This window comes from Micromys minutus (assembly GCF_963924665.1).
Source record: "Micromys minutus genome assembly, chromosome: 32".
NCBI lineage: Eukaryota > Metazoa > Chordata > Mammalia > Rodentia > Muridae > Micromys > Micromys minutus.
The window spans coordinates 11,696,474-11,708,769 of NC_137967.1; the positions used below are offsets into that span (position 1 = coordinate 11,696,474).

General features: G+C 49.8%; 3 protein-coding genes across 3 annotated transcripts in view; 1 reads left to right on the plus strand and 2 right to left on the minus strand.

Moving 5' to 3' along the window:
* CEP89 (centrosomal protein 89) overlaps nt 1-2,568 on the minus strand; it is a 43,591-nt gene extending 41,023 nt beyond the window's left edge. Inside the window, exon 1 of the mRNA XM_080908933.1 lies at nt 2,424-2,568. Within this exon, the coding sequence (XP_080765059.1) occupies nt 2,424-2,462 (39 nt within the window). The 5' untranslated portion in view covers nt 2,463-2,568. The remainder of the gene's footprint in view (nt 1-2,423) is intronic.
* A 426-nt stretch (nt 2,569-2,994) lies between these two features.
* Nucleotides 2,995-6,781, plus strand: FAAP24 (FA core complex associated protein 24). Its single transcript, XM_080908941.1, has 4 exons — nt 2,995-3,383; nt 4,264-4,403; nt 4,511-4,663; nt 6,082-6,781. The coding sequence occupies exons 1-4, from the start codon at nt 3,278-3,280 to the stop codon at nt 6,346-6,348; spliced, it is 666 nt and encodes a 221-aa protein (XP_080765067.1). The 5' UTR covers nt 2,995-3,277; the 3' UTR covers nt 6,349-6,781.
* A 223-nt stretch (nt 6,782-7,004) lies between these two features.
* RHPN2 (rhophilin Rho GTPase binding protein 2) overlaps nt 7,005-12,296 on the minus strand; it is a 55,017-nt gene continuing 49,725 nt past the window's right edge. Inside the window, exon 15 of the mRNA XM_080908936.1 lies at nt 7,005-8,410. Coding sequence (XP_080765062.1) covers nt 8,150-8,410 — 261 coding nt within the window. The 3' untranslated portion in view covers nt 7,005-8,149. The remainder of the gene's footprint in view (nt 8,411-12,296) is intronic.

Genomic DNA, 12,296 nt, shown 5'->3' on the forward strand with positions numbered 1-12,296 from the left:
AGGGTTGCCACCCCATGCCCACTTCTCCCTTGGGGTTGCCAGGCCCATTGTGCAGTGAGCTGGACTGGAGGGAGGGAAGCCTAGCGGGGCACAGTGAGTTCGGGGCAGGATCATGGTTGGCAATGGACACACCCAGGAACAGCTTTGGAGAACTGGTTCATTTATTGGAGTGGGGGTGGGATTTATGCCCCTGGAGAGATAGATGGCCAGGATCTCTAGAACAAGCATTATGTGGCTGTGTACCATTGGCCAGGGCAGGGGTGTTGAAAGATGCTTCATTTATATACTCAGGGGCTGTAGTGGGGAAGAGGGATGGGAGACCTTATACAGTCAAACAAGGAGTCAAGCCTGGTCATTGTCAGGGTAATAAAGTCTTATTAAGATTTCGGGTTGGAGAGCCAGCCGGCTTTATGGCACCAGGTTGGGAGCGGGCAGCTAGCCAACTCCTGGGAAGTATCCAAGCTGACGCTCCTTCAACCCTTCCTTCATAACCCTAGGCCATTACTGTCCCACAAAGAGTTCCTTCAGGGTTTTTTGTTTTGCTTTCTTTTAAAATAAAAAAAAAAATATTTACTTATGTGTATGAATGTTTTGTCTGCATATATGTATGCATACCACATGCGTGCCTGCGTCTGTAGAGGTCAGAAGAGGACATCAGATTGCCTAGAAATGGTGTCTCAGATGGTTATGAGCCAGCATGTAGGTGCTGGCAGCTGAACCCAAGTCCTCTGCAAAAGCAACAAGCGCCCTTAACCGCTGAGCCATCCCTCTGGCAAGGAAACGTCAGGTTTTTCCCCTAGGAAGACGGCACAGAGGCAGTAAGAACAGATCTTCAAAGGTGGAAAGGAGCAGGATCAACACAGGAACTGATAAAACACCAGTGGCAGGTGACTTAGACCAGGAAAAGAGGACCCAAGGGATCTGTGGATCTTTTCAGATAATTCCCGGGGGGCGGGGGGCTGGAGAAATGACCCAGTGGTTAAAGAACATGTACTAAGTCCAGTTCCCAACACCAACATCGGGTGACTCACAACTGCATCTCTGGAGAACCCAGTACCTTTGGTTTCCATAGGCAAGTGCACAAACTCACACTTGACACACTTACACGTAATTAAGATAAACCTTTTTTTTAAAAGTTATTACATTGACGACAAAACTCAGTGACAAACTGTTTGCCTGGTGTCCAAAGGGGCCTGAAATAGTTACTTTCTCCCAACCTTGAGTCAGGGTTTCACTGTGTAGCCCTGACTAGTTTGGAACTCATTAAAGTAGTCATTGCTGTCCTCGGACTCTTTAGAAGTCTGCCTACCTCTGCCTCCAGAATGCTAGGATTAAAGGTGTAGCTATACAAGTCCTGGCCTAAAGGCCCTGAACTGGATCCCCAGTACCACAAAATATACTTGGTATGATTAAGAGATTGTGAGAGGAATGGGGGGGGGGGGTTGTCCACAGATTGTTGGAACCACAGTCCTAGAAGAACGAGTAAGAAGCCAAATGTGATGGAGTAAGCCTGCGACTTCAGCATTCAGGAGGCAGAGGCAAGAGGGTTGTGGGGAGTTACCTGGGCTCCATCGTAAGACCTGTTTCCTAACCAAAACCAAACAGAAGGAGAAATATAAACCAGCAAGACATGAGAGAATGCGACTAGGAAGACACTTCGAGGTACACAGCGACACCGTGACTTTAAGAAGATCTGGAAGGACAGACACACCCCAGGCAGAAAGAACAGAAAATGTCAGTGTGTCTGGCTAGTGAGTGTGTGGTGGGCTGGAGGGCAGAGGGTTCTACTAAGCGCAGGGGCGTGATCAGATCTGTGGTTTTCAAAGTTTCAGTTACTGTGCAGAGACAGCAAATCCCGGGGACCTCAGAGGTGAAAACAGAGAACCTGGAAAATATTTGATTAGGAAGCAGTCCAGGTAGATAGAGGCTAGGTCGAGGTGGGTAAGGTAGAATGTGGTGGGCGGATGCAATGGACATGCTAAAGTCGGCTGGGAGTGCAGGGTGCGGGGAGGACCCACGTATGACTTATCTGGCCATGGAGCAGTTTTCAGCAAGACAGGAGTGAACTCCCGGCCATGGGGAGAATCCTGAGAGAGAGGCCAAGATTCCTGTCTGTGGCGGACTCTTAGACACTTCGGAACACGAAGTCTGGGCTTCTGGAACTTAGTGTTCCCTGATAGCGTTGCCGCGTCGCTACTACCACAGGCCTTAAAAACTGCATATGAGGACTGGAGACTTGGCTCAGTGGTTAAGAGCATTGTCTGCTCTTCCTAGAGGTCCTGCGTTCAAATCCCAGCAACCACATGATATCTCACAACCATCTGTAATGGGATCTGACGCTACGCAGGCATGCATCCAGATAAAGCACTCATATAAGTAAATTAAAAAACAAAAACGGCACATGAAGGCCTGGAATTACTCACGAACTGGCTCCGGCGGTTCCTGCGAAAGCTGAGGAGCATCCTGGCTGAGGGCTTGCAGGCTGAGGCTCCCAGCGGCTGAAAGATAGCCCCGCAGCCCGCACAACTCCCCACAGCCTAACTCCCGCGGACCCCCGGCTTTACATCAAAAGTGTCTCACATTGGCTCTGTTTTGGGTCTCAGCCAATCAGAGTCAACCTTACTGCCACCCGTTGCTCTTGACAACCCAGCAAGGCGTCATTCAAATTCCAGCCAGTGAGAAGGCAGGCTAACCTTTCCGTTCCATTATTGGCTATAGTAGACGCCAATCTTTTACATATCGCCCAATCAAACGCAGGATAGGGCGGTCAGACTTTTAAAGTGGGCTCCGGAGCTGTGGGAGCCTGGAAGTGGCAGAGCCTCAGGTGCCATCTACTGAGATTCCAGACCCCGGCGCAGTGAGCCTCCCTGCCTTTGTGGCCCCTGCCAGGGACCAAATAGAGGAGCCACCGTAAACGTTCTATTAGGACACCAGAGCTAAGGGAGGCGCTTACAAAGAGGGACGGAGTCACCAAAACAGAAATCTGGTTTTGGCCTTGGGTGGTGGCGCCCGGCTGTCATTCTAGCACTTGGGCTGCTGAATTCAAGTCCAGCTTGAGCTAGTCGTCAACAGTACAGAGCTAAGCCTGATAAGAAGACCCAGTCATATCTTGGAAGGAAATACATTTCTTTAATCCGGACTTCGTTTGAAGTAGTCCAATGCCTGAAAAGCCACTCTACAAATCCTGCCCAAGGGGTCTGGACTTCGTATAGAACTGTGTGCCACAACGCCTGTTCTAGTGAGGTCTTGCCTCTTCCTCATTAGACCAAAACCACGGATGGAAAGAAAACCCCCCGATGGTACGGGTCCAGTGCACGTGCCACTGGGGCATATTGTGGCTAATGAAAAATGGCGTGGGTCCCAACTGGCTCAGGAGATGCAAGGTCAGTGGGCTATCTTCTGTCACACTCCTTTCTTCCCAGCACGTTAAAAGAGGGAGAGAAATGCTGAATGTGGTGATGTTCCTTTTGCAATCCCAGCACACCACACCTGAGACTGAAGCAGGAGAATCACTGAGTTGGGAGGCCAGCCTAGGCTACATAGCAAGTTCAAGGCCCGCTTGGGCTATGAGAGAGCCTTGTCTCAAAATAATTACATATACTTTTTAAGAAGGAGACTGGGGAGATAGGGAGATAGCTCAGTGGTTAAGAGGACTGGCTGGTCTTGCGGAGGATACTGGTTTGATTCCTAGCACCCATATGGTGGCTCAGGGGATCAGACCCCTCCCTCTTCTGGCCTCGGGGACTGGCCTCGGGGACCCTAGACTCGAACATGTGCACAGACATATTTCTATGTAAGCAAAACACACATATAAATCTTTGGGTTTTATTTTATTACAAAGAAGCCTTTGGCCAGGTGGTGGTAAGTCATACCTTTAAACGAAGCACTTGGGAGGCAGAGGCAGGAGGATCTCTGAGCTCATGGCCGGCCTTGATCTACTCAGAATGACCAGGGCTACACAGAGACACCCTGTCTCAAACCAACAAAAAGTGGGGTGGGGGCTAGAGGTGGCTAGATCTCCACCATTCCATTGGGCTGCTCATTACTGCCTGCAATAACAATTAGAGGATTTGGTGCTCTCTTATGGCCTCTCAGGGCGTGCGCGCACGCGCGCGCGCACACACACACACACACACACTTTTAAAATAAGTCTTCACACACAAATACATTTTAACTGTTGCTGCCTTGTTATCTAAGTTACTAATTTAGATTGATTTCTGAAAAACTCATTTTCTTGTGTGCTTTTTTTTTTTTTTTTTTTAGGAAAAGTTAGACTCATTTTTGAGGAGGGTCTGGCATCAGCAGACTTTTACCTGTCTAGCAAATCTTGCATCCTCTATATCACTGAAGCAGATCTGGTGGCTGGGCACAGCTACAGAAAGAGACTTGCTCGCTTCAGAAACGTAAGTTCCGAATTAGAGGTGCTGAAACCTAGCATCTTCTCGTATATCCCCATCAACTGAACCTCCCGAGGAGCTGTGTTGCCAGATCGTAATCCTTTCTTTTGCAGTCTGCACATCTCCAAGGGATTGTAATAGCTGAGAAGACCCCCGTGAGTGAGCAGTACTTCCGGGCTGTCCAGAAGTTCACCGTGCTAGACCTTGGGATGGTGTTGCTTCCAGTGGCCAGCCAGTCGGAAGCGTCCTCCCTTATTATCCAGTTGGTAAGAACCACACTTCTCCTTTATAGTAGCCCGCCCAGAAGATGCGCAGTGTGCCTCAGATCCTGACTTACCAAAGCTGCCTTTGTTATCATGGTGTTGGTTTCTCAAAACAATTTTTTTTTAAAATTTTGTTTTGGTTGTTTTCTGTGAAAGTTTTTTTTTTTTTTTTTAACCTATGTAGACGAGGCTGGCCTCCAACTCAGATTCTCCTACCCTTGATTCCCAAGTGCTGGGATTAAAGGTGTGCAACACCACACCTGACTTCAAAGTAAATTCTGACACAGGGTCTCCTGTAGCTGAGATGGCAGACATGTGTCACCACGCCGGGCTTTAGGTGGTGCCGGGGTTTGAACCCAGGGCGTAAGCAAGGCCAACACTCTGCCAACCACTGACATCTCCCTGTGGCTTATTGAAACATTTGCACTCTTGACTTACAGGTGTGTAACAGAAGATGTAAGTCAGAGCTTTGATTTTGGCCTCCAGGCTGCCCTGAGGCCGTCACCATGATCCTGCCTTTGTACTGGGCAAGGTGACACCCCACAGCCCCTTGGCCCTATTTGCACATACCATTGTTTAAGTAGTAGCATCGTTTGTGTGTGTGTTCACCCCTCAACCCCCGCCTCGACCCATAGGGCCCATGTAGCCCACACTGTCCTTGAACTTCTGATCCTCCTGCTTCTCCGAGTCCTTGGGATTCCAAGCATTTCCGACGCCACGCCTAAGCGTCAGAACTTCTTGTGTGTAGGCTTAGTGCATCTATCTCTTTGCAACAAATAAACAACTAAAAGCAAAAGCACAAACGAGGGCTGGAGAGATGGCTCAGTGGTTAGAGCACTGACTGCTCTTCCAGAGGTCCTGAGTTCAAATCCCAGCAACCACATGGTGGCTCACAACCATCTGTAATGAGATCTGATGCCCTCTTCTGGTGTGTCTGAGGACAGCTACAGTGTACTCATATATAATAAATAAATCTTTTAAAAAAACACATACACACACACAAACGGAAAAGCTGAAGCTGGAGGATGGCCCACTGGTTAAAACACTTGCTACACAAGAATGAGGACCTGAGTTGGACGCCCCACCCCCACCCCGTCTGGAAATGCTGGACGTGATGAGGAGCTCCGGCCACACAGACATGGGCTCTAGAGCTTACAGAGAAAGCCCGCTGGGGAGGTGAAGGCAGCAAGATCCTCGGAGCTCACTGGTCTTTGTGGCCACCTTGCTGAGCTCTGGGTTTAGGAAGACCCCCCCACCCCCCCATAAGCTGGGGAATAATAGAGGAAGACACCCAGTGTCAACCTCTGTGCACTGCAGCATGCGTGTGTACATATATAAATCTCACACACACACACTTTTACAAAAGCGACCTGTCCACCAGAGGGCGCTCACATCCTTTCCCTTTAATTTTTCCCATTCAGGTTCAAGAGCAGACCAGAGAGCCCAGCAAGAACCCTTTCCTCAAGAGAAAGCGCTCCATGCTCTCTGAGTTCTCCCTTGTTCAAACTGTGCAGCAGATCCCAGGGGTTGGGAAGGTTAAGGCCCCCCTTCTGCTCCAGAAGTTTCCAAGCATCTATCAACTGAGTAACGCTTCCCCCCAAGAACTGGAAGAGGTGGTGGGGCGCTCGGTAGCACAACAAATCCACACGTTCTTCACCCAGCCTAGCCGACAGCAGCCCCGCAGCTGACTCTGCTGTCAAGACTAGAAACTACAGCATCTGGTCTTCATATTTAGAAAGGAAGAAGAAAAAATTCTCAGTGGCAGCAGGCTAAAGACAAAGAGAGGACCGATGAGTGTCACGGAATCACCCTGCCTCGTTGTCTGTCCGGGCGGCGACCTGGTGGGGCTCGGGGGTCGCGGATAGCAGTGCCTAGTTTCTGCTAAGATGAAGAGGGTCCTGCAGGGACCATCCAGAGACTCAGCAGCAGCCAGCTGGAACGGATTTGTACAAAGCACTTTGCCCTGCTTCTGTCACTGAGAGGTCCTGTGAAGGGCCAGGTGGCAGATGTGAGGGTCTGGCGCTGACTAGGGAATGTCCCTCTTCCCAGTGTCAGGGCCACAGCTCGGTCTTCTCCACAGTCAGGTACCTGGAGTTTCTGCCAGCGTCAACAAACGTCCCTTCCCCCCTTCTCAACACAAGAGAACTATTTTGTGCTTTGGATGATGTGGAAGACGCAATTAGGATGAAATAAAAGAAAAAGAAAATCATCTCAAACAGTGAACATGACTTTATTTAAATATTTATACAAACACAGCCCCAGGGATAGCGGGCACACTTTTCCTTAAGGCATCTGCGTTCTCGAGATATTGCACAATAGAAAAATATTTAAATCTTTGTTACTTCTCTAAGATCTGCAGGCTATATCTTTAAGCACATCACTTAAACTGTGTCAACCGTGATTCTGAAAAAGGTCACAGTGTCATCCAACCTATAGCCCCAAAGTCAAATTCGTAGATACATCCTACAAAGGCAAGTAGAGGTTTCAACTTGAGCAAGTTTGCGTCTTTTCCTTGTAAACTTCGAGACTACGATTTGATCTGAGACACTTAGAATACATAGTTACACGCCTCCTACTTTAAACAAAAAGAGCGACGTTTTGAGTATCAAACAGCATATTATCTACCCTGTAGACAGCATCTCCTAACACTGCCCGTGTGTTAGCTACTGGTCAGTGTGACATGTGACTTCCTGAGGGAAGTTGGTCCTGGAGTAAGGAAAGGCAACGTTGGCACTAGACTCCATCTGGGAAGTGCCCTCAAATGATGCAGGGATGACAGAAGATGTTCCCAAGTACTTAAAGCAGCCTGTTTTGGTTTTGTTTGCTTGAGACAGGGTCTCTGTATAGCCCCGGCTGTCCTGGAACTCACGATGTAGACCAGGCTGGCCTCAAACTCACAGAAATCTTCTAAGCAGCCTGGTTTTTAGTAACACCTCTAGCCTGCCTCTAGTCTAAGAGTCACTTGAACTTGGGGTTGGGGATTCACTGTTATCCAAATCTGAACACTCAGATACAGATACCAAAGGAGGTGGTCCCAATTCATCTCTCACAGTGCCTAAACATCACAGTCACAGCCATTAGAAACAGCCATAGCAGCAGCTGGGTGGGGGGTGGCACACACCTTTGATCCCAGCACTCGGGAGGCAGAGGCAACTGTATGTCTGTGAGTTCGAGACCAGCCTGGTCTGCAGGACAACTTCTAGGACAGGCAGGGCTACACAGAGAGCCGCTTTGGGAAAAAAATTAACCAGCTAAAAACACCCAGGCTCTTCTATGCCCTACTTTATACAATAAATAACCGTAGCAATGTGAAAATCCCCGTGCGGCCGGGCTTCCCACCAACGTCCAGAGGTCTCTTTACATTCACCGCAAGCCCATCAAATGAAGTTAACTCTTGAGAACATGGTGTCGGGGGACATTCCCATCACCGCGTGGGCAGCTAGACAGCCGTGGCAGCCGCGGCGTGACCTGTTCCAGCTCCCCCTCCGTTCAGTACAGAGAGCTGTCGGAGTTGAGCAGGCTGAAAGGAGTCGGGAGCTTCTTCTTGCTCTGAGGCCTTGCCAGGCCGACGTCGGGGAGGTACAGCGTGCTGGCCGACTTCTGTCTGTTTTTGCTGGTGCCCCAACTCAAAAAGGAGAGCTTTTTGGAGATCTTCTTGGTCTTGTCGGCTTTGTCATCGTCGCCCATGGACAGGCATATCATGGAGTAGGTCTTCTGCATCCCCACAGAGTAGGTGGCACACTTACTAAGCTGTTCGAGGGGAAGGAAGAAGGAGAGCCGTGAGGCGTTTCTAGGCAGTAATGATGGGCACAACTGAGACGCGGGAGGAAGAAGGCAGGAGGATTAGACAGAACCCCAAGACCAGTCTTGGCTACTCAGGGAGTTGGAGGCCAGCCTGAGTCACAGTGGATGGTGTACTAAGAACCCCAAAGTTTGAGGCTCGCACTGTACGCTGACTGCACTTCCCAGGGGTGATGAAGGGCCGGCGAGATGGCCCAGGGAGTAAAGGTGCTTGCTACAAAGCCTGGTGACCGGAGTCCCACCCTCTGAACCCATCTAATGAAAAGAAAACAGTGACACCCACAAGTCATCCTGTGACCTCTGCATGCACACTAGGGTATGCTCACACAGATGTTAAAACAAACAAACAAAAACCAGGTTGATAAAATCTAAAACTTGAGAGACTGACATACTCTTACAGAATTATGACCCGAAAAGCCAGGTCAGAGGGAAGATGGCCCCATAGGTAAAGGCATCCATGTGTGGAAGGAGAGAAACGACTCCTACAAGTTGTCCCCTGACCTCCGCATGTGCTCCACAGAACACACACCCAACAAATAAGTCAAACCTAACACTCTGTATTGCACAGACAGGGGTAGTGTGTGCTACACATCTTAGCACCAAGGATGCTGAGGGAGGGGGATCGGGAACGGTCTGATTTTTAATACAGGAAACAATAAAGGAAGGATATTTACTGTGATTCCTCTCGTGTGCTGGCTAGTTTTAGGTCAACCTGACCTCGGCTAGAGTCATTGGAGAAGAGGGAACCTCAGTTTGAAAAAAGGCCTCCATAAGATCAGGCTGCAGGCAAGCCTGTAGGTCTTTCTCTTAATTAGTGATTGATGGGGGAGGGCCCAGCCCATTGTGGGTGGAGCCATCCCTGGCACAGCCCATTGTGGGTGGAGCCATCCCTGGCCCAGCCCGCTGTGGGTGGTGCCATCCCTGGGCTGGTAGACCTGGGTTCTATAAGAAAGCAGGCTGAGAAGGCCAGCGGGAGCAAGCCAGTAAGTGACATCCCTCCATGGCCTCTGCATCAGCTCCTGCCTCTAGGTTCCTGCCCTGTTTAAGATCCTGTCCTGACTTCCTTTGGTGAGGAACAGTGCTGTGGAAGTGTGAGCCAAATAAACCCTTTCCTCCCCAAATTTCTCTTTGGTCCTAGTGTTTTATTTCAGCCACAGTAACCCTAACCAGGACACCTTAGAATCTGATAATTCTGGGTCAAGACTCCCTTTCAAAGACTCCAGCGGGACATACAATCATTTCAAACAATGAAACCAAATTCTTGAGCCAGATTCCAGGGCCCTGAGCACCTCCTCACCCTTCACCTGCTTCGGGTCTGCCTTCCACCATGACAATGGCTTCACAAACATCGTCAATTCTTTCCTTCACTCCTCTGGCAGGAATGTCAGCTCCAGTTAAGCTGCACCACATGCCCCTCTGCCTTCTCCACCACCATCCTCCAAACAGCTTGTCTAGAACCCAAACGGACTGGCTTCCCTGACTCCATGGCTCTGAATGACCTTTGACCTGGCATGCCTGTCTTCCCCTGGTCCCAGCAGCCCTTTGCTCCTACATGGCTCTTCTAATCACCTCTGCTCAGCTCCAACCACTCAACACAAAGATCCTCCAGACAGCCCTGCCCTACAAGCAGGCCCCACGCTGCCTGGATTCCACTCTCCCTCCTCCAGGTACCAGCCCACACCCCGCATTCCTGCCTCACATTCCTGCTGGCCATTCCCAGCAGACAGGGGCTCCCTCTGCTATCCATGCATGTCCACATACACACCCCCCCCCACATTCTATGAGAAGCTTTGCTGACAATTCCCCCTCCCGGCATCACTCCAGGGTCCGCCCCCTTTCTCAGGTCTTCCCTTCTTCTGTTGTTTGTACACGCTGTGCTCCCTTGCCTGGAGTCCCCAAGCCTTCCTGCCCACTGTCCTGAGACTTTCAGGGCACTTGTGGCAATCACTGCATGGTCTAACTCTGAAAACCTAGGCCCAGAGAGGGTATGAAGTAGCTGAAGTTGCACAGCTTGTTCACAAGGCCTGATTCCAGCTCTCCATTCCAAAGTGTGGATTCTTTCCACGGTGTTGAGTAGTTTCCAAACGTGCTGGGGGGGAGGGCAAGGTAGGAGGAGTCCCATCGTTCCAAACCGACTAGCAGGTAAATGATCCGGGTGGAAACAGCCCTTCCCTTGTTCTCACCATTTTGATGTTTTCCCATCACTGGGAAGGAACTCAGGACGAGTTAAGCAAGCGTTATATTCTGAGCCACAGGCTCAGCACTCTCCATTTAATCTTGTTTTGCGGGAGAGTCTGTTAAAAACAATGTCTTTGTTAAAAAACAAAAGGGGCTGGAGAGAGATGGCTCAGTGGCCAAGAGCACCTGCAGCTCTCCCGGAGGTCCTGAGTTCAAATCCCGGCACCCGTGTCAGAAGGCACACAACCAGCTGTAACCCTAGCTCTCAGGGACCTGCCACGTCTGGCACCTAGCACCTGTGCTCACTCACGTGTGCATACAGACCCACACATGGACACACACCTACTTGTAATTAGAATCAACAAACAGAAACCTCTTAAAAAGCAAACAGTGACTGAGTGTCATTATCTGGTCTTCCTTGGCTACAAAGAATGACCATAACAATCACGGGCATTGGTTATCATCAGGCTGGAGAGATGGCTCAGTGGTTAAGAGCACTGGCTCCGCTTCCAGAGGTCCTGAGTTCAATTCCCAGCAACTACATGGTGGCTCACAACCATCTGTAAAGGATCTGATGCCTTCTGGCACGTAGGTGTGCCTACAGACTGAGCACTCCTATATTTAAAAACTACATAAATAGATATTAAAAACAACCACAGTATCATTATCACATAAACAAATAGCTCTTGTGTCTTGTTGTATGGGTTTTACCTACACTAACTCACTGTGGCCCACTAACACCCTAGGATACAGTTTCTCCCCACTAGCTTGATCTTCAGAGCTGTTCTTGGACTCACCCAAGGTCCACAACGGGTTAGGACCAGAATTCAAATCCAGGCAGACTGTGTGCCGAGCGACCACTTCTAAAACCACGTCCTGTCTGCCTGGCTCAAAGGCAGGGCAGGAACAGTGACAAATTACCCTTTTAATCAGTCACAGGGCACAGCAAGCTCTGTGGAGTCCAGACTCCTGACGATGTTCAAGACCAGGCACAGCTGTCTGCTTAAACTCTTCCAGACAGACTTCTGTGCTTCAGTGTTACTTGGTTGCCTATCCAGAAACGCCACGGACTTTGTGATTGTGTACCGGGCCCACAACCTTCTCTACTGTTTCCTTCTAGTGAGTCTAAAGGTCCTCAGCTTCTTGTCTTTATTTATTTTTGGTTCTTACAAGGTTGCCCTTGCTTTGGAAGGCTCTGGAAACTTTGTTACTGCTGCCCAGCCGGCAGAAATGGATGCTCCCAGCCTTGAAGGTGGTTATCTGCTGATCTACCAAGATGTGGGGACAAACGGGCCAGTTCCAGAGACCACGCCTTCCCCACAGCAACATAAAGTTAACTAATACAGCTCCCAGGTGCTGCATATGATCACACACCCACATGCGCGCGCGCGCGCGCGCGCACACACACACACACACACACACACACACACACACAAACGTGCACGAGTATGCACACCCATATGTGCACATGTACACCCCATGCATGAGCACATGAGGCAGTCTACACTGCTTGGCCAGATATCCACATCCAGGCACAGATATCCTTCTAAAACAAATACTGAACTATGTCAGCACCCTTCTGGGACGACTGAATGGCTTCCAACCTCCGCCCCCTGAAAAGCCCCGCCCACTTCCTGTAATCACCTTCATCCACAGC